The sequence below is a fragment of the Lepidothrix coronata genome, unplaced genomic scaffold (assembly GCF_001604755.1).
Source record: "Lepidothrix coronata isolate B3197 unplaced genomic scaffold, Lepidothrix_coronata-1.0 Scaffold175, whole genome shotgun sequence".
Taxonomy (NCBI): domain Eukaryota; kingdom Metazoa; phylum Chordata; class Aves; order Passeriformes; family Pipridae; genus Lepidothrix; species Lepidothrix coronata.
The window spans coordinates 595,862-620,996 of NW_016690355.1; the positions used below are offsets into that span (position 1 = coordinate 595,862).

The 25,135-nt window shown below is 42.0% G+C and overlaps 2 protein-coding genes across 3 annotated transcripts in view; one reads left to right on the top strand and one right to left on the bottom strand.

Annotated features, from left to right (window-relative positions):
• Positions 1-16,205, top strand: part of SPOPL (speckle type BTB/POZ protein like) — a 63,181-nt gene extending 46,976 nt beyond the window's left edge. The window contains exon 11 of the mRNA XM_017830202.1: positions 16,133-16,205. Within this exon, the coding sequence (XP_017685691.1) occupies positions 16,133-16,160 (28 nt within the window). The 3' untranslated portion in view covers positions 16,161-16,205. The remainder of the gene's footprint in view (positions 1-16,132) is intronic.
• The window catches only part of NXPH2 (neurexophilin 2), a 36,131-nt gene continuing 14,735 nt past the window's right edge, over positions 3,740-25,135 (bottom strand). For both annotated transcript variants that reach the window (XM_017830203.1, XM_017830204.1), the window contains exon 2: positions 3,740-4,646. In XM_017830203.1, coding sequence (XP_017685692.1) covers positions 3,903-4,646 — 744 coding nt within the window. In that variant the 3' untranslated portion in view covers positions 3,740-3,902. The remainder of the gene's footprint in view (positions 4,647-25,135) is intronic.

The window sequence follows — 25,135 nt, forward strand, 5'->3', positions numbered from 1 at the left end:
CTTTTCTAGTTGCTGTGAGAGTTTTTCCAGTTGCATCAGGATAATTCAGGGATTTGCTCGTTCAGCACTGCCCAGTAAATTCTCCCTAAAAAGTGCCAGCCCCAGGTTGCTCAGAGCACACAACTCTCAGCTCTGCTGTTTGCTGCCTTGCTGGGTTCTGTGGTACAGCATGGGCACCCCGTGTAAGGGCTCAGGGAGTGCCATGTGGGCAGAGAGCCCGCAGTGCCAGGGATCCAGTGACCAAGGCCAAGGAATTCATGGCAGGATCTGACCACTGGTGAGACCTGCAGGAAGATTCAAAGGCACAAAGGACAAAATCCTTCAGGGGAAAAGGAAAACCAGACTAAGTTACTTCCCTGTTCAAGGGGAAATGATTTAAAAAATATGGATGTGCACAGTCCCTGCAGCTCTGTACAGAATGCTGGCCAAAATAAAAAAGTTGATGCTTGTCTGCGTGTCATGAATGAGCTTTTTATTGGGATTTTTTTATGAATATCCATGGATGGTGAGAAGAGTAGGATATGTATTTACCAAGACGTTTAAATACTTATTTAATGGATTTAATATGGGCTCCCCAGGGAACTGGTCACAGCACCAAGCCTGCCAGACTTCAAGGAGCACTTGGACAATGTTCTTGTGCACATGGTGGGATTTTTGGAATTGTCTTGTGCGGGGTCAGGAGTTGGACCTGATGATCTCTGTGAGTCTCTTCCACCTCAGATATTGTATGATTCTATGATATTTGCATTGATATAAATGTGTGCAAAACTATCCTGTTGAGATTTGTATTTAATATGGGATGTATATTAAAAGCTTCTAGATTAAGTTGCTGCTGTCATAAGTTGTCATTGCCCACTTGAAACTCTTCCCAAAAAAGGTATTTAATCTTTGAAGTTTTTGATTTAAAATACTTTGAATAAGAGCCATAAGAGGAACAGTCACTGAGATTTGAAACTTGTCTGAAATAATCACCTGTTATACAGAAAAATGTTTTTAAAAATTTGGCCTGTTCTGTGTGAAATGAAATCAAAGTTAGTTCTGTTTATATGGGAAGTGTGAAATTTGACCCAATCAAGTCTGTCATTGTTGGGTTGTGTTTTGCTTACTTTGCTTGGTGTGAATAATTTCTTCGTAATCAGATTTTGACTACAATAAGATTTTAAGTGCTTTTTATTGCAGTGACTTTCTCAAAACTGATCTCAAAGAAAAATACTGCTTTGAAGTTGATTTGTACAGTATCGCAATTGGAAAAAGTGTGGTGGGAAGTTCTTGGGTGTGATGGAGTTTGGTACCAAGGCTCCCTCCCTCTGCTCCTGCTCTGGCTGCCAGGCTGACTCCTTGAGCCAAGGCAGGAGAGCAGTGTGAGTTTCTCCCATCCTTTGTTTTCCTGAGGCCTGGAAACCTCAACCTGGGAGGTGTCTGTGCTGCAGCCAGAGGACGTCTGTGGAGGAGGAGAATCCAGCTCCTGTTTGCATGTGAAACTGAGCAAGGGCTGAATCAGCAGTGGCCTGCTGTGTCTCCCAGCATGTTCCTGCTTGGGAATGTTGTCTAATTTAAACTAACCCCTTCACTTGCACAATTATTAAACAGTTCATGATTGTCTTCGTCAAAACATGCACTTCATTTCTCAGATATCACCTGAATAGTGTTGAACTCTGCCCAGGCCTGCACACAGTTCACCATAGCACATATTTAAATATCTCCTAGAAAAACAAATTCCAGCTGGGGAAAAATGTTCAGTGACGTGTTGCTGTGCCTTTGTGTCTTTATATATGCAAAATTTAAAAAAAAAAAATAAAATAGGCCAGAAGCAAGTGCCAGATTTAGTAAACTCTCTTTATTTACATACAAATACATGTACACATATGTGCTGTATATGTACACATATTTAAGTGTATATACATACATGGTTTCCACATACTCTACAATAAATAGCATGTAGGGTTTTCTTTTAATTGCCTACAGTGCTGAGTAAAAATACATGGCAATAAAATCATGGCTTACAGCTAAGTTACAAAAGCACCAACCACTGAACTCGTAGCAATAAATCCAAGCTCATGTACAGCTGGAGCAGGACACGCTATACAGAATACAAAGTAGACCAACTTGTAGGAATTGACAGGAATAGGCCAACTAAAAAACATCATTATAGACCAGGAGAGACTCTGTATGAAATAAGATGAAGGAAAACATTTAGATTATTGATCAAACTAAACCACACATTTAAATTTGTCACCTAAAGAGAAAAACAAATCAGCCAGTTAGTCGTATATTTTTAACAGAGTAATTTTTCTGTGTGAGTCTCTACCAAGGAAATCAGAATTAATCTCATGAGTGAGTCCTTCCAAGCTGCCATAGTCACTTGTCTGTGTGCACATCACTCAAACAGAGTACTTTAATAGTGCTTTATTTAAACTTCTTGAACCCTTCGTGCAGGTCTGATTGGAGGCAATAAAAAGCACTTCCTCAGCCAGCTTCTTCCACAGTACCTGTGACATCAAACTGTCACAAAGGGCCATGAGAGCAAATTGGCAGCAGCAGCAGGATCAATACCCAGAGAAAGCGCAGGGGATGATGCTGGAACCTGCATTGCCAGAGCCAACTGCTGTTGACTGTGGTGGGACAGCACCTGTCCTGTTGAAGCAAAACCACAGCTGGACCAGCCGTTGTTCTAACTGCACTGGAGGGATTCTGTTCTGCACTAGGGGAAAGCCTGGCTGAATATATTAATAGTTTGAAACCTGCTTTATGAGGTGAAGATGCATAGATTTCTGTTGCTCTCTCTCTTTGTCATGGCTGGTATTTTGACTCAAGCTGTGCAGTGCACTGCTAAGGAAGACAATTGATGTCATGAAGCAGAAAGCTGCTTGTTGTTCAGGTATCCTTGTGCTGTGATGTGTTTTCCTTGCTGCAACATATAATGCTAAGGGCTGGATAGCAAAATAATTGCTTCCTTTGCTTGGAAGCCAGCCCCTGTTACAGTCCTCAGACTTCACAGAATCACAGAATGGTTTGGGTTGGAAGGGACCTTAAAGATTATGTTGTTCCACCAAGGGACACCTTCCGCTAGACCAGGTTGACTTAAAGAGAGATCACCCTTTTCCAAGCTTTTTATATATTCTCTATTGCTGTAAAACTAGCACTGGTGTGTATGTGAATGTTTGAGAAGAATCAAAACCAGTGGTGAGCACAGAAGGAAGGAATGTACACCACATGTGCACACCTGAGGGGTCTAAAAAACTAAAGCTCATCAATGTCTAATTACATCACTGCATATCCATGGGTAAGAAGGCTGAAGGAAGAACTACTCACTCTTCACTTCAATGAGTACCTACAGCTACTACAACTCATAAAAATGCAGATTCCTTTCCTTTTTTTTTTGTCCTAGATTTAGCACTTCCTCTTAGTATTTGGACTTGACTACTTGAACCCTCTCTGTAACATTCTTTATGAAATCAGTGGTAAAGCCGTTTATTTGGAGTTTCTATATGAGTAACTGTGAGCCTGCTTCATCATTTGTTCTTTATATTGTCACCTAAAGTTCCCAATGAGAAATAGGATCCCGCTAAGTGCTGTCCAGTTTAAGTAAAAGACAACCTCTCTGCCATGAAGTAGTTTAAAACAGTGACTTTCAAGATCAACGTTCATTACAGACATAATTTTGTTTGATTTTTGTCACGCACCTGCCTGGCAGTTCCCTTATGGATGACGACAAGAGCTAAAATGCAACGGTCTCAAATGAAAGTGATTGTTACATAAACAGTTTGATTAGTTACGATACGGCACAAACACAGCTACAGTTTTTTAAAGACTTTTTTTTTTAACCTGATAGGAAAAACATATTCTTCTCCAAAAGGTTAGTGGAAATGCTTATTTTTGTGACTGATGCTGACTGCACTGTGTCAGCCGGAGGACAGGTACGGCGTCTCGCTGTGGTAGTTGTAGTCAGGGCAGACCTTCTGCACCAGTTTGTAATCGACGCTGTAGAAAGCGATGTAAATGCAGATGACCTTAAAGGGTTTGGAACACAACCAGGAGACATGGCTTTGGGTCTGCTCTTGGTAGCAGATCTTTGAAGGGTCGAAATTGCACAAGGCAGTTTTTTTAGCGCGGTCTGTTTTTTCGTACTCGATTCGGCAGTTGAAGGACTTGGATTCCTTGGTCTCCAGCGTTGACTGTGGAGATGGTTCAAACTCAACCACCTTGGAAGGTGGCACCAGGCTGACAGAAACATTCCCCAGACCCGTGGAGTTATGTCGGAAATAAACACTGAAGGTCCCATTGCCATGATCGACGATTTTCCCCGTGATCAGGAGGTTCAGCTTAACAGTTTTGATGTTAGAGTGGAAATCGCCCCATCCAAACATTTTCTTGAATTTCCCAGTTTTTACTATAGGTCTGCGTTTAGTTCGTGCCAGAGATTCCTGAACCTCCGTGATGTTGGACAACCAATCCCAAAAGTTTTCTATGCTGTCTGAGTAGGACACCTGGCCGTGTTTCAGTACTGGAGATGGCTTAACAAACAGGCGTAAGGGGTTGATCATCCTGGAGTGGACCACGTTGTCAACCAGTGTCTCTGCAGCATCCTTGTCTTCCCAGTCCAGCACGTCCGCAGCTTGTACGACCCGACTGGCATCACAGAATACCTGTTTCAGAACAGAAAGAGGGAGTTGTGTGAAGTGTGAAAATAAAATGGTCGAGATAAAAAAGGAGCCATTAATATTTATTTTTACACCAGTAGGGTCTGTATCAGTCTAGTCACAGGTGGTTTACTGTAATGAGTAATTTCTACTGCCCTGTGAAAGCTCAAGGATCTTACTCAAAATAGCCTGTAGAAGATACAAAAATCTCAACAGGAGCCATTCACTGGGGAAAACGAATAAACCTCTGGACAGGTTGATGGCTGTGATGTGCAAGAGCAGACAGACACCCTCTGCTCACAGATTTGTTAGAGGAAAACATGCCTGAAGAAAGTGGAAAACCTGAAGAGAAAAGTGGCCCATCTCCTAAAAGATGGAGTGAAATAAAATAGTGGGATTTTCCATTCCCCTTTGTTTTTCTCCCCACTTAATCTCCCAACTGCTTCAGGCTTAAAATCCTTTTCTGCTGGAATAATTGTGTCCTGAACTGTTTAGTGTACATTTGTCTTTTCTGGTGTTGCCTTCTCCATTTTTTCTAAACTTAGCCTGCGTGTTTGTGCTCGCAGCTTGACACAACAAAAATAACCATATTTTTGGTGTGCTGATTTCAGCTGCTCATCTGCCTGTGTTTAGCAAGGCCCAGCCTTCCAGAGGTGCAGAGCAATCCCAGCCATGCAGCACAGCTCAGTTTTGGGAACCATGACTAGGCCAAGCTAAGTCTGCAATCAGAAAGCAAAAAATTCCTTCTGGTAGCAACAGAATGACCTTAGATTTCAGAGTTAAACATGCAACAACAAATTCCCAACTGAATGTAGAGACACATTTCCCAAGTATATTCTTCCTGTTCACTCTGGCAGAGAAGTCCTGTTGAAAATGCAGAACTGGAGCATATGTTTAAGAGGTCAGAAGCAGGATCTGTGTTTCAACGGGCTTGAAGTGATCATCTAACTTTTTAGGTTGAAATGGAAGCTTTGGAGAATGTGTTTTTAGGGTTTGTTCTCTTCAAGACTGTCTTACACCATCATCCTAATGGACGAAGAAAAACTCTTTCATCTGCAACTATTCTTACAAAATGCATGAACAGAACAAAAAGATGCTTAAAATGGAAAGAAAAAAGGACACTGTTGTCCTGCTCATGTCCCTGGCATTAAACTGCTACTGCCCCTTCCTCCTGGCAAAATGCTGCTCTTGTTTCATCATCGATCTGGCAGTGCCAGGATCCAGGTGGTGGATCCCACTATAACTAACACACAGGATGGGGTTTTCAGTATCCAGTAGCAAGATTACGGGGTGGAAGTTTGCCTAAAGCAGTCAAAGCATTGAGCACAGACACTGAATTGCATGGGGTGGGATTTTGTGCTTCCTGTCTCACTAGGGAAACTGCAATGCTGGGCTTGCTTTTCCCTCTGCTCCTGATCCCAAAGGGATCTTCTGCGCCTCTAGTTCCTAGAAGTGTTCCATTTCTATAATATCCAACTGTTATTTCTATAAATTGTAGTTTTTCATTTCATTATCTGGAAAAGATCAGAAACTCCAAAGCCTTTAATTTTCACTGGGGCCTGTTCTCCAGCAATAGACTCCAAACCAGAGCCCCAATCCACTTACCACATGTCCTTCCTGATCACCCCTAATGCAGTAATTAAGATTAAATGATGAACAGCGGCAACGTTCACAGCTGGAATGTTGAAAGGCAGCAATTGCTGTTGCTAAATCATAGAATCACAGAATGGTTTGGGCCAGAAGGGATCATAAATATACCTCATTCCAACCCCTGCCATGGGCAGGGACACAGTGTGCTATCCCAGGTTGCTCCAAGCCCCATCCAACCTGGCCTTGGACACTTCCAGGGATGGGGCAGCCACACCTTCTCTGGGCAACCTGTGCCACGGTCTCACCACTCTCACAGTAAAGAATTTCTTCCTAATATCTAATCTAAACCTGCTCTCCTTCAGCTTAAGGCTATTCCACTTGTCCTCTCACTTATTTATCACTATAAATAAATCCATGGCTGGATGGAAATGCAGCGGTCAGGTGCGTCTCTGCAGAAATATGTTATTTCCTTCCTCAGATTAAAAAGGAGGGAAGAAAAGACAACAGTGATCACTCTCAGCCTGAGACCTTGTATGTCAACTTTCTGCCTCTATCCTATATTTTTTTATGGCTGAGCTATGAACCCAGGAAAATAGGAGATTCTAATGGAAACAGTGATAGATGCTGATCTGTACCGGCCCAAATAGCACTGTCATAATGATGTTGGGGAAGCATCACTTCCACTGTGATGGAAAGCTCCTGGTGAAGCTCTGCCGTGTTTATGTGTGTTTTTTCAGCCACTCTTAAGCCTGCACAAGCCCAAAATCAGCCTGGTGATGCTAAGGACAGCTGGCCACCCCCATTACTAGGGAAACCACTCCTCTGCTGCAAAGCAGTGACTACTCAGATGAAGAAAGAAGTGCTGCACACATTTGCCCATCCTTCACCCCAAATCTGACCTGAGGCCTTGAGAAGCACAAAAAAGAGACTTTTCTGCTGCATTTCCAGATTGCAGTTGGGACCAGGGGCCTGGCAGTGCTGGAATATCAGAAACTTTCCTCTGTGTTTGCACAGCTAAATGATGTGCTACTTAAAATGCCATTCAAACCATGTGCACCTATATCTGGTATTGCTGTTAGTAACTGAGCCATAGGAAAAGTGATTGGAAATTTTAAGGTGAAATGATGTAGAAATGAAGCTGTTTGATTCACAGGCGGTTCTGGCTTTGCTTGTGTCTGCACCCAGCTCTGACTGTCCTCTGGCAAGGGCACAGGAACACACTCAGTTGTCCTTCTGGGCTACTTGTCTTCTGCAATGTTTATTGAAATCCCTGCAATGGCTCTTTGGCTTTTCTCCTCTCGCCTTTTATGAGGAGATCTAGAGGATACTGAGTCATGTGCTACAGCTAATGCTCAATGTATGTCTCTTCAGGGGGCTCTCACTCCAAATGAGAAAGCAGGGCATTGCTTTCCCGACGGTGCTTTGCTGAAGGCTCTGATAGAAAAAGAAGAAATATGTGGGTATAAGGTCTGGGCTGGCGGAAGGGTGGGAAACATCAATGCAGCTACAACCAGGTGGGTTTGCCACATCAATAACGTATTAGGGCACAAGTATTTCAAAACCGTGATGGTGAAATCGCAGAGTTGCATTGTGCTAGGCTACTACTACTTTTATTTATGTATGTGTTACACCAAATGAGGTGTACTCATGGGATAATGAAACACACCCCCGGAGGTACAGTGACCTGGGCTATTTCACGTGGCAACACAACAGCTTTCATAAGACGGGAACATGAAATCGTTGATAAGTTGAATTATAAGGACGTAATACCCCTGTTTAAAGCCCAGACAGCAATCGCCAGCCACTGCTAAAAGTTGTATCTTGCATTTAAGTATTTTTTTCCTCCTCCTCTTTGAACTACTTTTCAGGCTGTGGGATTCTCCAATGTTGCCCAGCCTTAATTTTTGACTCTGATCCATCCTGGTGCTGTCTTGTTTCACTGATTTCATTAGAGGAGCGAGATTCAGAGGCTGACAGAGCTGTCAGCTCAGTGGGCTGCAGGGAAGGGACCTTGTGGGCTCGAGGTGGTATATTGGTTGTGTTTTGCAAATGTTTAGTAAAAAGGTGTCTAACAAAGAACCACCCTGTTCTGCTCAGTGCCTGATTCAGGAGCACGAATGAGGGAGCATTGTTCAGAAATGTGAATAATAATTGTGCTTTTGTGATGTAAAACCTTTGTGGTGTGCAGATTTTTTTTCCCCTGTTTTGAATAAACCTTTCTGCAATATAAGAGAACCCAAAGGCCCTTCCCTTGATGGTCACATTTTGCTCCTAGCGAGAACAGGCCGATGCACTTTGTTCATATGTTTATTCACTTTGCTTTAGCAATTTCCGGGCAATAAAAAAAAATCTGTATTAAAAGAATGCAGCACATGCTGGAAAAAAATTACTTCCTCAGCATCTTTCCATTTCACTATAATGCATCTCTATAGTGAAAAATATTGCTGGTAGGGTATTTGAAAAATACTAGCTCAGGGAGGTTAGTGTGTCCATTTAAATAGATGGCTATTGCTGGAGTTCTCCTCTGCTGCACCTGCGTTTTCCCATTCCTTCCAAACCATCAATTTCCAAACAGAAGAAATCACCTAATCTTTTTCCCTATTACAGAGGCTGTAAAAGGGCACCCAGTTACCCTAAAATTTCCATTAGCCCGTAGATGTGTTCCAGTAAGAAGCACTGGGACCCATCCAGATGTGCTGTATCCACAGCGTGCCTTGCTGTTTTCTTTCACTACATAAGCCACGAGAACAGCTCAAAAAACCACCGTGATGTGGTTTATGTTTATGGAGTTTTAAACTTTAAACCTTTGGTTCTTGCTGTGCCCTTCTCTGAAAGGTGGTGACTACTCTTCAAAACCTCCCTCTTCCATGCATGATCCTGACCATGGCAGAGCCACACAGGGTTAAATAACATTTACCATGAGATATTTTTGAGAAATGAGCCTGCATTGTTGAGACACTGGTATCAATAAATGCTCTATTTTCTCTATTTGCCCAAATTTGGGTTCATTTGGAACTCATTCCCATGTCCTTCTCTGTGGGCAAGGCACTAAATAAAAGCAGGTGTCCCTGTGCAAGAGTTAATAAGTTTTGATGCTTTGGAAATTTTATCCAGGTTATTCATCAATCACCAGCAATTATTCCTCTGGCTTCACCCCTGCTAGGAACCATTTAAAAACTCTTGGCAATTAGCTGAAATGAACCAGTCTGTTGGAATAAACAGTTCTGAAGCACCATTTGGCCACTCACTGGTGCTGCTGGGAGCTTTTTATCCCACTGCTGGAGAGGAAGGGGTGGTGGGAGGGAGGTCGTGTTGAGTCACCTCCTCTTGCCCCCAGTTACACCAGTGAACAATTCATACTGGGGGACGATTCCAGTGGTCTCTTCACTCTCTGCTGCTTCTGTGCCTGAGTGTCCCATGGGTTTATACTTGTGTCCCCTCTGCAGCAGCAGAGGACCCTTCTCTGTCTTCCCCGTGGTGATTTTGGAGCCTCACAGGCCGTGAGGATAACGCAGCATCATCAAGCAGCTGCACAAAAGCCCCAGTTTGAAGGGGGTGCATGGAGGGGGAGAGAAATAACTCTGCTTTGTCTGTTTGAAAATTCAGTGATTTCCACACATTTATCAAATATTAAATAATTTATGTCTTGACAGGCCTTATCAATTTTGCAAAGCACACACATTAACCAGATACAATGATCTCATATTAGCTTTTTCAGCATCTTATGCTGGAGCCCAGAAATATTAATAAAAACTCAGCCCATCATCAATTAAATGGAAAAAAAAACATAAAATGGTGTTCCATTATAGCCTCTTAGCCTTTTTTTTTTCCCCCGAGAAAATGATGACGGGTTCTAATAACTCATCACAAAAAGCTGAGCTTGAACTTTACTGATTATTAAATACTTTTTTTTCCAAAGACAGAGGCCGTGGTGGGTTTTATGGCAGCAGATGTGATTGCTGTCAGGGATGCTTCGAGGAATTTGGGAGTTAAGCAACATCTTTCAGCAGAACTGTATAAAAGAAACATGTTTGTTCCATCAAGTCACAGCCCTATTTTTCAGGATATTATCAGCCCATGTGCTTTCATGATTGAAAGATGGATTAACTTTCATTTACCACTGCAGCTTCTGCCAGGAGTGGAAGCTGTGAATTAACAACTTAGGCTACCACGCAGAAAAATCCTTAATAATCCTCAATCTTCAGCTGCCCAAACACATCCTCTGGATTTTGCTTGGAAATTTTTAATTTTTGATCCCATCTCCCCAAAATTCTTCTGGGAAGCTTATGGATTTTCCCTGAGAAAACAAAATTGTGTGGGTCAGCCTGCCCCAATATCAAAAAGCTGCTTTTCAATGAAGCAAAAAGGACGGTTTGATGGGGCTTTGAGCAACCTGATCTAGTGGAAGGTGTCCCTGCCCATGGCAGGGGGTTGGAATGAGATGAGCTTTAAGGTCCCTTCCAACACAGACCATTCTATGATTCCATAATCCACTGAGAGCTGAGCTGTGGGGAAGGACAGAGTGAACAGGGATTTACTTTTGACAAAGTTTGAAAAACAAAAGAAATTACAAAAGACATCTCAAATGGGGGCTGAGCACAGGGTCTCTGTGCCCTACATGGCTCTGGAAGGAGAGCTGTGAGCAGCACACAGGCAAAAATGGGATTGGAATATGACTACTGGTCATATTCATGCTAATGGGGGTGGTGGGATGTGAATATCCAGAAGAGAGACTGAAGTAACTAAGGATGCCCCCACTCTCCAGGCAACTGAAACACTTTCCTACACTTGCACAACCTCTCCCTTGCTAAGCTGTAAATAAATAAACAAACACCAGCAGGTTGTTGTGCCTGGCTTTCTCTCTCCTGTGGGCGATGATGGACTGTTTAAAATACTCTGGTGCAAAGATAAAATTAAGTCAGAAATTCAGAGTCCACTTGCTTGATTTCTGTCTCATTTTGAAACAGGTGATAAAGAGGGACTGTGGAGTTCAGCATGACAAATTCAGCAAAGATATCCATATGGGGGGAAAACAGAGCAGGGAGTCAGGAGTGCTGATCTCTAGATGAATGGTGGCAGGGTACTCACACTTCTTGAAGTCCTCCAAGTTAGTGAGGTTGTAATTTGGAAAGTTTTAAAGGCTCATACAGCTATTGCTACCTTTTTTTTTTTCACTCAGGGAAGGTGGTGAGAAACCCCTTGTTCAACGACTAATATAATTGGATTACTTTAACAATTTTGCCCTGTCTCCTGTAGTTAAAACTATGACAAGCTGCTTCAGCAGAAAAGAAAGCCTTCATGATTGAACCTCACAGCCCATTAAATTTTCTGCTTGTAAATAGAATCATAGAATCATTAAGGTTGGAAAAGACCTCCAAGATCATTGGGTCCAACCTTCGACCCAACACCACCATGTCAACTAAACCACAGCAGTAATCCTACTAATGCATCCTACAAAGGAATTCCCCCTCTACAGAGGGATGCTGTACTGGCATCCCCACCAATGGAAGGGAATTGATCATTCCTGTACCATGTCCTGCTACCCATGACTGGTGACAGGGCTTCCTCCAAAGCATTGCTGAGGAAGTGTCCAAGTGGTGCAACAGGAAAGTGATGGAAAGAGGAGAAATGGCAGTCTAAACTGTGTATCGGTGTTAATATTCTCTGACATGTTGTCTGAAAGTCAACTAATACTGCTAAACAAGAGTACAGCTTAAATACCTGAGAGACACAACACAGTAACACAGAATCACAGAACCAATTAGGTTGGAAAACCCCTCTGAGATCATCAAGTTCAACCTATGACCGATCACCGATCACCGATCTGATTGACCAATGTCAACCAGACCGTGGTGCCAAGTGACACATCCAGTCTTTCCTAAAACACCTCCAGGAATGGTGAATTTACCATCTCCCTGGGCAGCACATTCCAAGGTCTAATCACCCTTTCTGTGAAAAAATTCCTCCTAATGTCCAACCTAAACCTTTCCTGGTGCAGCCTAATACTATGTCCTCTTGTCCTACCACTTGTTACCTGGGAGAAGAGACTGACCCCCACCTGGCTACAACCTCCTTTCAGGTGGTTGTACAGTGTGATAAGGTCACTCCTGAGCCTCCTTTTCTCCAGGCTAAACACCCCCAGCTCCCTCAGCTGCTCCTCACAGGACTTGTGCTCCAGACCCTTCACCAGCTCCATTGCCCTTCTCTGGACTCTCTCCAGCCCCTCTATGTCCTTCCTGAATTGAGGGGTCCAGACCTGGAGGTGTGGCCTCACCAGTGCCAAGTACAGAGGAGGAATCACTTCCCTAGTCCTGCCAGCCACACTATTCCTGATCCAGGCCAGGATGCCACTGGCCTTCTTGGCCACCCTGGCTCACACCGGCTGCTCATGTTCAGCCAGACATGACAATAAGGGTGAGCCTGAAGCTTTCCCTTGCTTTTTAGCCTTTCAAGAGATTCAAACTGTCCTAGAAGGTAAGTCAGAAAACATAAACTGGAAGCATGAGAGCCAGTGTTTGACTCAGCACTATTTTCCCACTCTATAATATGGTGAATTTCCCCTCTGCTCTCCAGGTAGATGAGCAGGAAGCTGATGAAGGGCAGTTTGCTCTGTCATTACTCCTCAGAAGATCTGTCTGCATCTATATACGCCTAAAGTCTGGGAAGGGTGCAGGTAGAAATCTTTAATGAGAATATGAGATGATAACATCCAAATAACCCACAGACAAAAATACAAATCTAAAAGAGGTATGCTGGGAGAAATTTCCAATTCCGGATACAATTTATTTGCATATTTTTTAAACAAAACTTAGACTTCAAACTCAGTATTGTATTTTACAGAAAAAAAAATCACTTGAAAATTCTCCAATTTGTACAACTAAGCAAAATAGTATTTTACTAGAACAGCACTTCAGTAAAGAAATAAAATTGGGAAGAAGAAGCAGAAGAAAAGAGTGAAAATTAAAAATAAAGCGTCCAAAGATTTCCTATTTCAAAAATGTATTTGTGGAAAGTATGTCCTGTCTTTCTCACAGCCCTGATGAGTAGTTTTAGGTTATCTGAAGTATTCCCTCCAGCCTCAATTGGATAAATTGCTTAGAGCATAGATAGCTTTTAAATTATATCCATGAATTGAATTGATCTACCTTTTTGCTGAGAGAACAGAAAATTTGTTCTGAGAAATGTTTCTTGCCAAAAAATGTGCACCAGTTCTATTCTTGAAGACTTAAACTCTCAGGGTTTTTCCCCCTTAAATCTAAAATAGAGATATGTGAGTTAAAAAAATAGGTATCTTTTCTGTATGTTTGTGTAGGAGTAAGTCTTATAATTTTTTTCTGATATCACTAAGTAGTTTTACTCCTTTACTATATATAAGGCATTCACTCTTTAAGGGTGGGGAAGTAATTTAAATGTAAACCTTTCTGTTTACAGAATTTCTGTGAAATTCTGAAAAAAGTCTTGTATAAAAGTCTTGTATAAAAATATCTAATTCAGTTATGGTAGATACAGAAAGCTTAGATTATATATATATATATAAAATATATGTGCATATAAATATATGTATATATAAATCTATATGAAATGTTCAAGAAGAATTTTTGGTTCCTAACAGGACAGGCAAGGCAATGCTGTGGTGGGGTGGGTGAGTATCCACCTGCCTGGCTACACAGTGTCCTGAACTGTGTTAGTGATCAACTGTCCTTCAGTAAATAAACAGGTCTTCGAGTCTGTGACATATAAATGGAGTGTTCTAGCCAGGAGGGACTTCTGAAGGACTTCTCCACAGAGACGTTTAGAAATTCTGACTTTAAAAATCATTATGCATTTATTTCCAGTGTAGTTTCTGACACTGGGAACTGAGAAGGAGAGGATGAAACCTGAGCTGAGCATACGGGTTCCTGTTTGGTGATGGCCTGTGTCTACTGCCTGCCTGAGCACGTGTGAAGCCTGGGGTGGGAGTCACATTTCTTTTGGCAGGGGGCTTCACCTCTAGGTGCCTGTTCCTGCTCTCCACACACCCCTCTCCCTAGGCCTGGCATGACTGTGGTGCTTGATGCAGACCACCCCAAGGAACTTGTCTATATTTAAGAAGAAAACACAGTTCATGCTCTGCTAACATATAAACCCCACTGATTCTCAGGTGTTTTTTCAGTCACCCTACACATTTCCTTGAAATTCAGGCTGCACTCTTGCGATCTATTTTGAACTGAGCTTCACTACTATTTTGTATTATCTAGTACATGTATTATCTTATGGGACTGAGACTTGTCCTTTTAGAATGAAGGTCTGGCATTTAGTTACTTTTAGCAGACATTTAGAAGACATTCCTATTCACCTGGAAAGCCTGTGAGACGTCCCAGGTGTTTTCAATCTCCCCTGAAGTCACTCTTCCACTTGCAGGTGCTGCTAATAGAATCATTTAAGTTGGAAAAGACCTTTAAGATCATCAAATCCAAACATTAACCCAGCACTGCCAAGCCCCACTAAACCCTGTCCCTAAGAACTGAGGCAGCTTGTAGGGGCAAAACCCAAACCAGCCTCTTCCTGCAGATGGAAACGGGAACACTCAACCCCTCTGCCGAGACAGCGCCTGCTGACCAGCCATCTGTTGAACTTTACAGTTAATAATTTCCCCTCCTGCTTATTTCTTTAATGCCTGGGAGATTTCACTTTACGTTTGCTGAGATCAGTTCATTAAAATACTAATTTCAAGCAGTAATTATCTGTTGGTGAGCGCTGCCGGTGGAACCAGCGGTAGCACTGATACGCTCTCAGCTGCAGGAGAGTTCACAGATGCTCAGGTCCCTGGAAGCTCCGAGCAGGAGTCACTGTGGTGCTCAGCTGGAGGAAGGCTGGCAAGGATTTTTTTGGGGGGGAAATGTTTTAAGAATCACAGTTAACCATTAGGGCTATTTTATGTGGCAGGGAAAGTGCATTAACAGAAAACTGCTGTATCTGTTAGAAATGAACCTGATTTTACTGAAGTTGTCACGAGGTTTTGTATGCCTTGTAGAGTTTAAACTAAAAATCAATTACGGAACAGCTGTTAATCTCCTCTTTGGAGTTGATTCATATTTGGATGTGGACTCTGAGACCCCCATGATCTCCCTCCTCGCTCGGTACTGCACAGCAAAGGCTGGATTTTCTCTCTTCATACTCACGTGCCATTATTCAATTTTTTACTGCATTATGAAGAGGAGAGTTTTAATAATCGAGCCAGATTAAAAGAATAAAAGGATGCTTCTGACGAGTTACAGAGAGAGGCTGTGCATTTCTAGCAGATTTCAAACTCAGTATTATTACAACGTGTAAGAGATGATTAACAAAGAAAAATATTACAGTTATCTACTCCCTTTGAGAGCCTAACTAATGAACCTCTACCAGCTGCTGTTGAAAAATCAGTAACACTATCACTATCAATTTCAAGACAAAGCACAGCTGACAGATGTTTGAAGTGATAAATCAGGCTGCACAAGGATTAAAATAACAAGCCCCAAATGGCCTTTAAAAGACAAAGGTGCTGCAGTGAACTATTTTCAGCCACTTTGAATCCTGTCAAAAGTTAGATCACTGATACAATTATCTTGCAAAACAGTAATGGCCAAAGTAATATGTTATGAAAAATCTAACAATGGTGATACTTGAGCCAAGATTTTGAAAAGAACAGGCTTGATACTCATTTGTGCTTTTAATGGCAGAACTGAGAATGCTGTGCTGCCCTTAATACTTCTTCTGGGAATGAGTGATGAAAAGTATGTGCTGGGCTGAAGCATAAAATGTAACTGAATTGCATTCTTGTACATTTTAATTAATCCTGTTTTAAAGCAGGAAGTTACATTTTAATAGGCAATGAACACCATTATTTAAATAAGGCATAAGATTTTTGTGTTGCTTCACTGCAGGCTGCATTTCCTAACAACCTGCCAGTGACACGATGGAGATAAAGGGCCCATTCCTGAAGAACAACGTGTGTGCTTCCAGACTCCACTGCCTTTAATGGGAGACAACTGTAACACGGAGAGAGAGCAGAAACAAATCCCAAGTTTCTGAACTTTGCCTCAGCTTTCACTAAGTGCATCTTATCAGAAGGCATGTTTCCTCCCTAACCCTCTGTTAACCCTATAGCATTTATGAAATAAAAATGCTAGAAATGCTGTTAGAAATGCTCTGTTTAAAGCATTAAAGTTGCAGGTATTTTCCTGGCACCACTCTTGGCTCAGGCAGGGTCACCACAGAGCTCAGCATGGGAAGCTCCCATCGGAAGAGAGCTGCCCCTAGTGATTTCTGCACTGACATCTCAGGAAAGCTGTGGTGACTCCAAGTTCCTGGGCACATTCCTGCTGAAGAACCTGTTAGCTGGAGTTATCCAGTGGCTCTTGGTGATTCCTCCTGACTCCTCATGCTCTTTCCGTGTGGATGTATCCAAGAGTCCATCAGCTGGACAGAGGGGGATTGACTAGGAGTCTCAAGTTAAAAGCTTTCTTCCAGAAAACACATTTTGCAGCTTACTGCAAGGATAGTGTTCCTTCCTGGAAATCCTACTGCCCACATGTGCTTTTGTTAATGTACCCAAGCGGTGGGAGCTGCTGGGTACATTCTTGTCATCTCCCTAAGAAAAATATTTCTGCTTATAAGCTTTGTGACAGAAACACGTGGGAAGTGCACGAGTACACTGGATTGCCACGGATACAGAGGGAAGAGGAGAGTTACCCCTCACCAAGAAGTGCTGTGTCGTGGGGTCAGGCTGCCGGGGGAGGGCCGGGGCTGAGGCTGCTTTGGAGATGTGGAGGTCGCACACTGGGGAGAAGCTCCTCCACTTGTGCCTTTTCAATGAGGTGGAGGCCCTTTGGGAAAAGCCTGGGGGTGAGCATCTTCCCAGGACTGCACCAAAACCCATCCCTTGCTGGGAGTTCCGGGCAGCCCCTTCTCGCTGCCTTTCCCCGCCTGCTCCGGACAACACCATCGCACCAGTTTGGGATGAAGGCAAGGCTGAGGTTTGCCCTCCTCCCCAGCCAGTGTGGAAGCTGGAGCTGGAGCTGCCTGTCCCCCCCATGGCTGCCAGGGGAGCAGTGCCATGCTGGCTCACAGCTTCTCCCCTCCCCGCCTTACGCGTGGAAAGCCACGGCAGTTTTCTAAATTAAATTAAAATCTTTTTCCTTTTCAAACCACTTAGCATGGGGTAGCAGACTGGGGCACTTGGAGATATTTCACTGCTGCCTACACACACGCATGCATGCTGCTTTCCTAAACGAATTACTCTCTTAAAGAAGAGAAAGTCATTGACTGAAGCTGCCTGATTATTAAGTTTTACGGTGAAACAATATTAGCCTTTGCCTAACAGCAGCCAGCCACGCCTGCAGCCATTGTGTACTGCATAATGGTGTACTAAGAGTGACTTCATACTGTAAGGTCCTATTGAAACCCAATTTTAATCCCTTTTAATTTATTCAGCCATCTTTTGTGTCCCCAAGAAAAGGAAAAACAGAATTCCTTTCAGCTTGAATTTGGTTGTACTTCAAAGATTGGGAGAACAGTTTGAGATTAGTTGGTCAAAGCTTCCTAAAATACAAAGATCTTTCTTAGCTTTTTTTTTTTCTTTTTTTTTTTTAAGCTATTTATCAATTAAAAAACTTGGGGTTTCTGACTTATTTTTAAAACAACCCCCCCCGACCATTATTCCCATCCAATACCAGTGCGTGGTACATGAAATGTTAATTCCAGAATGAAATGATAAGTTTGAAACACTTTAAAAATGACAAGGTTTAAATTTGAAATTCAATCACCATGTAAGTTTTAACAAGGCTTAATTATAAATTGGTCAGTCATCTGTCCTGATATAATAAATCCATGACTTGGGTTTACAAAAGGGAGAAGAGATGAGTTTGAGATCTAGTTTGCCTGGAAGAATGTCATAACACAGGCCTGGTTTGTTCCCCTGCAGGAATTTAACAAGATATTTAATATCTAGGATCTTTGTATATGCACTGTAAGAACAGAAAGAGGATCTGAAGACAGAAAGGCACAGATCAGATGAAAATGTTATGTTCTAGCACAATAGGAGTTAATACAAATTGCTGTCATTTGCATGTAAAAATATAATTTCAAACCTATTTGCTCCACACGCGCTGTATCTGTATTAAACAAGAAGGGAGCACATTCAACACATCTTTACATCTTACAGTCTCTCTTTTATTGTGAATTACTTTGCACATAACCCCAAGTATTAATTTGGTCTCATCCCACGATGCATTTGCTGCATTCCAACTGGCATATAAAGAATAACATTTCCAGGTTGTGGAAAAGAACTGTACTAGCAGGGTGCTTGCAGTTGGTGAAACAAGCACTGATGGCAGATAAATCACCTGCAGGAGGGCTGTGGATGAGGGAAATGGAACTTTAGCACGTCGGTTTTAAGGCACACATGTCTGAAACACACACCCTAGAAAATGTACAATCCTAGAAACAAGACAGAAGGAAGTGTTCTCTTCGGATGCAGACTAAAGGTGTCTTAGAAGAAAGGCTATATAAAAGCATAACCTGAAAAGTCTTCCCTTAAATGCAAATAATGCAAACTGGAATGCAAACATCAGTGGATTCATAGGCTGTAACAGCCAGCTGGATCCCAAACCTGCAAACCCCCCAGAGGCCTTGATATGAGGTTGGTTTAGATAAGCATTCTGTGAGAAATATCAGCTCCATTGACTTATTTGTCTTCACTCACAGCAGACATTCTTTCCCCAAAAGTTTAGATAATCACAGAGTCACAGAATGGTTGATGAGGTGGGAAAGGACTTTAAAGATCACCTAGTTCCAAAACCCCCTGCCATGATCAAGGACACCTTTGCTAGACCAGGACGGTTCCAGGGGTACTACTATCCACATTCCTCTGCTAACAACTCATTTGGCTTCCCTGCTCCAGGACTTGACCATGTAGGGTAACAAAACCAAAATGTTCCTTATGCACCTTGGTGTTCAAATTTCTTTGGGGATTTTTCTTTTTCAGTTGACCACAGTCTTGACCTCCCTTGCAGGTAATGAATCTGCTTTCAAGACAGACTTTTCTAATTTAAGGTTTACTCTGAAAATATCCACTCTGTAGTAGTCAGTTCTCACTATGTTTTAAAAAGCAGAATAAACCAGTTCAGAAGGACTCATGATTCCTAATAAGACCCGTATTCACTGCTTCATTCATGCACTGACTGAACAGATGTAACACAAAATGAAGTCTTTTTCATCAGATTGCCAAATTCTGAGTCTGTATAAGAAACCTAACCACTGGCCATGAATGGGTTTGGGAATGAGTGTTAACAGGTGCCCTGAGCAATCTCAAAACCCAAACACACTGGGAGTAGGAAGAGCAGGCTTTTAGAGCAGGAGATATGAGATGTGAGCTGATAAGGAGAAGCTACGAGAACTTGTGATGTGTAAGTGATGCCAGGCTTAAAAAGCCACACAATCCTTCTCGACTCTAATGTGTGTTTTCACACAGATTGTGGAGATCAAAGAAGGAAACAAATCTAAATGTAACCGCTGCCTAGACCAAAGCCGGTAATAGGCTTGTGACAGACATAAAAGCTACTCTGCTGTAAATGTTTTAAACTGCCTCCTGTGGATACAAAAGGTGGTTCTACAGGGACAGGAAGTAATCCCCCATATTAAAATTTAATGTGTTGCCCTATGTGATCAATTACAAAGCCTATAAATATGTATGTGCATGACTGAATCAGTAATAAAAATGTGATTTTATAAATCTCTGAGTCTCCATGTTCAGGCCAGTAAACTTGTTACATCAAATAGCATTACAACTTCTGATACCTATGGAAGAGCCAGTTGCTTGTGATGAACCATTTCAGGAAGGGTTTGTTTGTCTATCCTACCTGCCTGCAATGCTGCAGGGATAAGGATGAAGGGAGCTCAGCCCTGTGCCAATTCCCCATGTGTCTGGATCGTCCACTGGTACAAACTTAATCTGGACCAGACATGACCATCAAATTCACTCGAGTATATGCACAGTACTCTGTTACAGATTTTGGCTCAGAAATTTGTGCATAAGTCTGGTTTCCCTGTTCTTGGCTGAGTTTGAAGCTGGGAACCTTCCAGCTCCTGTTGGAGGCATAGCAGCTTCTCCTGTCCACAAGCCACGCATGGAGGAGGGCATGGACTCACAGTAGAAACAAGGATCATTATCACCTATGTTCAGAGAACAAGAAGCTTGGATATGTTACTTCACTGAACAGAGAGCTAATATTTCCATAACAAGCTCCAGAAGAGAAAATCTTGGCAGATGTCCTTCCAGCCAGCAAAGGACAACACCTCATTAAGTGTAGATAAGATGTATGTGGCTCGTGCTCAACTTCACTTAGGGCTCAGGCGAACTTCAGCAGAAACTCTTATAGCTGAATATGGATCGAAATGTCTAAACAATTTTGATGTTCAGTTCATTGCTGCTCAATACTCGGCAGGAGATGTTTTCTCTGGAGTGCTAACAGCATGCTTCCCTCAGCTGCTCTTCGCCATTTATCTTCACGGTCAGTACACGGGAAAAACGCAGCACAGATTGGAGGGAGGAGGAGGGTCACTACGCTTCTTGTTGGCACCTCTGTCTGCATTGGGGTGCTGATTTCCTGGCCTTGTAGCCAGGCCGTGATGATCCCACCACTGTTCGGGCCTTAAGGTATGAGAACTGCTCCTGCTCTGGTCTAGATTTGGGAACAGGGTGTCCATCACACGCCAACAGCTTCCCTGCTCATTGTATTCCTCCCCGATGCCATCCCACCTAGTGCTGTACATTGGGAGCACATCACTAATACCAGGCTCTGCATTAAAGACAGCCAGTCTCCTCTTCTGTGCCCTGGCTTGGAAACCCTCTCCTTCCCCAGGTGAACTGGCACTCAGGCACACACACACAAAACTGAGGGAAAGCATTCAGTTTGGAAACATGTGAGTATTAAAAGGTCAAATCAAGTCTGATGTTCTGCGTTAAGAGATGTACTTGATTTCCTCTATGTTAAGTCCAAAGCTAGATGCACTATGTTTGGGTCATTTTTAGTAATAAAAATCTTGTCTTTTACATGACTGTACAAGGAAAATATTCCCTGCCAGAAGTCAGACCTATGCAAACATCCATAGGTTTCAGTAAGAAATAACTGGAAAGCACATTGGCTGCAGATTTAACTTCTCCTGTCTGATAGCTACAGTCTAGAAACGTGCAAATAACTATACATGTGATTGTGACAATTGTAAGACCAGGTAGTCCTGAGAGAATATGCTCTGTTGCAGAGAATGGCTAAACACTGCTTTTGGCTTTGATTATTTATATTATGCGATAAGTGAATGAACAAGGTACATGTGGTTTTTATTGCTCCACCCATGACTTCATGTGAGCATCTCTTATTTTTTTTTGCTGCTGCTAATAATATTACAATTAAACCTTGCTATATGGTCTGGGAATTTATAAAAAACCTTCTCAGCTGTGCTGCACAAAATACTTCTTACAGAACTATTCCTTTTCTGATTTCCTTAGCGCCTACATTATTTTCAGAGCAAAAAAAACCCCGGGTAATCAAATCACATGACCTACAAAAAGAGTGAAAAACAGTGCCTTGCTTGCTCCCAGAAGTGGGGAAATGTAGTGTTAAGACTTGAAACTCATTTCCAATTTTCTGTGTTCATACTGTGGTCTCTAAACAGCACATTATCTCACACACCAGATGTGCAGCAGTATCTAGGTACTACAGGGTGTGATAAGTGTGGAATTTCAGCCCTATTTCTTCTTTTATGTTGTAAGTCAAATCCTTACTCTGATTTTAATTTAGGGTTTTGTCTTGTTTTCTGTGTGCTTTGGGGGGTGGGACAGAAGTGGGGAGTTTGGTGCTCAATTATAGAAATGGAAAAAGAAATCGTTGGGGACTCAGAGTATTTTAGCTTAACAACACAAGAGAAATCAGCACTCACACCTCTAATTTTATTTAAATTGGTGTAAAACTAGAGTGTAGAAACAAGCTGATGTGATTAACTCCACTTAAGAGGAATTTGCCCACAAGAAAGCAGTCTCTTGGCTGGCACAAGCTGCATTTGGAACTGAAATAAAATGGAGAGATCTTGAAAATCTGAACAACTGTCAAGTGCCATTCTGAAAATACTATTTGGATATTAAGTAATTTGAACACATTACAATAAATAACACTGCTACTTTTGTGTTACTAAGATGTTCAATAATAATAATAATTATAATAATGTTCTGTCTCAGCTGAGAGGTGGTGACCCCATAAAGCAGTCAAATGATGTTGCAAATGCACATTTTTCATATATAGTCATCCAGGAAATAGAGGAAATAAAACTTTGCGCCAGGATGAATATAAAACTCGTATACAGCATGGTAATTTTCTGGTATGTTAACAGCATTTGGGAGCTTGGAAGGTGAGAGTTTAAGCTGAAGGGAAAAGGGAGGCCACGGAGGAAGAAAATGAGCCTTATTCTTCAAGGCACATTTTTGTCTTGCCGTTTCTCCAGGAAGGTTCCTTTACCTTCCAGGAGTCACCAAGTGCTCTTTGGATTCAGGGGAAACTTCTTGCTGGTTTCTGTGGGCTTTGTCTGGGGCTCAATGCCTGAACATCAGCTTGGGTTCCGTGGAAGCTGAAAAGGTTTGGTTCCTTGCAGGATCAAATGGCTGCACACCTCTAAAGAAGCTGAGCATGATGCTCAGTGCTTCCAGTCATCCACAAATGAATGAGCTAATTATTTTTTTTTTCTTTTGCTCTGGTATACTGCATAGTCCAATTAAGTTGCTAAGCCAATCATCTTGAAATAAATCAACCATATTGTTACATAATTCTTCTTAACAAAGAGAGATGTCATTATATGAACTAGGTTCTAAGGGTGCCAGATGCTCCTAAACAGGGAGTCTAATTTATTTGGTTGATTTTAAGAAGCAACTCATTCATGTGTGATAGATTTTGTCATCCAAAATGCTAATTCTTATCTGAGTTTAAAGTAGATTTCTGTCTCTCTCATACATAAATGAGAGCACAAAAGAGCTAAATCTGGACATTCCTTATTTCTCCATCAAACAATCACATAAAGATCTTGTCAAAAAATACTGAATAAATGTCCTTTTTAAGACAGTTAATAGTATTGCAATAGAAAAGAGGCCGAAACCACATCTCAAAATAATTGTACCAGATATGTAGAAAAAACCATATGATCTTTGAAAACAAAGCTTTTACTGAAGAAAGAGAATATACTGAAAGGTTAGCACTGTGTAATGGGAAAAATGGGATGAAGTGGGTTCCTGGCCAGCCCATGGTGCTGCCCAGTAATTGTGCTCAGCCCTGGAGGAGAGCAGAGCAGGCTGGCAGTGGGCTCAGAGTCTCTGGCAGACTGGGAAACCTAGTTCCCTCTGTAAAAAAAAAAAAGAAAGAAAGAAAAAATTACATGCTTTAGATTTGATTAACGTTTCAAGGATACTATTAAAGGAGATGGGCAGTGGAGATGTTCCCTCCAAATGCTGCCAGTGACGTCGGCTCCTCCAGAGAAGAGGATACTGCACACTTCTAACACAGTAATCAAGCAAGCCTGGCTTTATTTTTCTGCCCTTGGTTAATGCTCTTTTTTCTTTTTTCTTCCAGAGAGAAGATTATAGAAAACAAGAAATGTGTTGGTTGTTTTTTGATAGCTTCATTGGAGGGTTGAATGAGTCACACAAAAGCCAAGGTATGCAAAGCAGCTTTGGGTGACAGTCCTCTCCTAACCATCCTCCAAGGGTTTCCTGAAGAAAATGCTACTGACCATTAGTAATCTGCACCCCTTGGAGATGCAGGACGTCAGAACAGCACTGAGAAGAAAGAAATGGGGATTACTGAATGTTTTCTGTGCACCTGTGCCTACCGTGCCGATTTGTTGCTCTTAATTTTGGACCGCAACAAAACAGCTTTTGTTTTGTGTTTTCACTTGGCCAGTGATGACTGAAAGTGATTTCTCCAGATAAAAGTTGAAGGAAAAACCCCTGTGGTTTCCATTTGGACATTAGAGGGTTGATGTGTTTTGCTGTCACATTCTATTTTTAAAAGCATGACACTGCACAGGTGTTCAGACTCCGAATCCTTAGCGAAATCTGTCATCTCTCCGCAGCTTGTCACTACATCAGCTCACAAACTGAGGGAGAACCAAGTTCCCCTATGGTAGAAAACTGCAAGTGCTTGACAATGGTTAATGATAATTTCTTTCCATAGCTGAAAAATATCACTACACTTGATAAATTCTACGGTTTTATAATTGCTTCGAGGTTCATTTGCCTATCCAGAATTTCTCAATTTAATTATTTATCTACAAGTCCTCAACCTAACGGATGATTAAAAATGTGAATCGTTTTTGCAGGAGCAAAAGTTGTTAGTCTGAGTCGAAGCACAGGCTGACAGGACTCTGTGCTGTCTCCACGAAACACTGAGTTCAGAAGGATGGGGCTTACAAAGAATTACAAATCTTCTTGTGTCTGCCTTAAGCATATATTATTTCTATGGGCATTGCTAAAATGTAACACAGCAACGAATATAATAATCAGTATTTTAAGCAAGATGGTCTTGAGTTTTTAGCTCCAGAAAGTGGGGCTAACCCACACTAATGATGATCTTGAAAATTTTGTTAGTATGGATTTCAGGCAAAAGTATCCCATGTTCAAACCATAGAGAAGGGGGAAAATGAAGCAGTTCTTACAGGACTGCTCCAGAGTCATGAAGCGAGTGCACATTGGTGCTTTACCTGGAGCATCCTCATCCACAAGGAACATTTTACTTCTGCCTCTACAGGGCCATTTGCATTGATATTGGAAGATCTACCCCTGTAAGTAAAGCTTAGATCTCCTAAAAAGACCTGGAGTGAACCATCATGTCCTTCTAGCAGATCGGAAG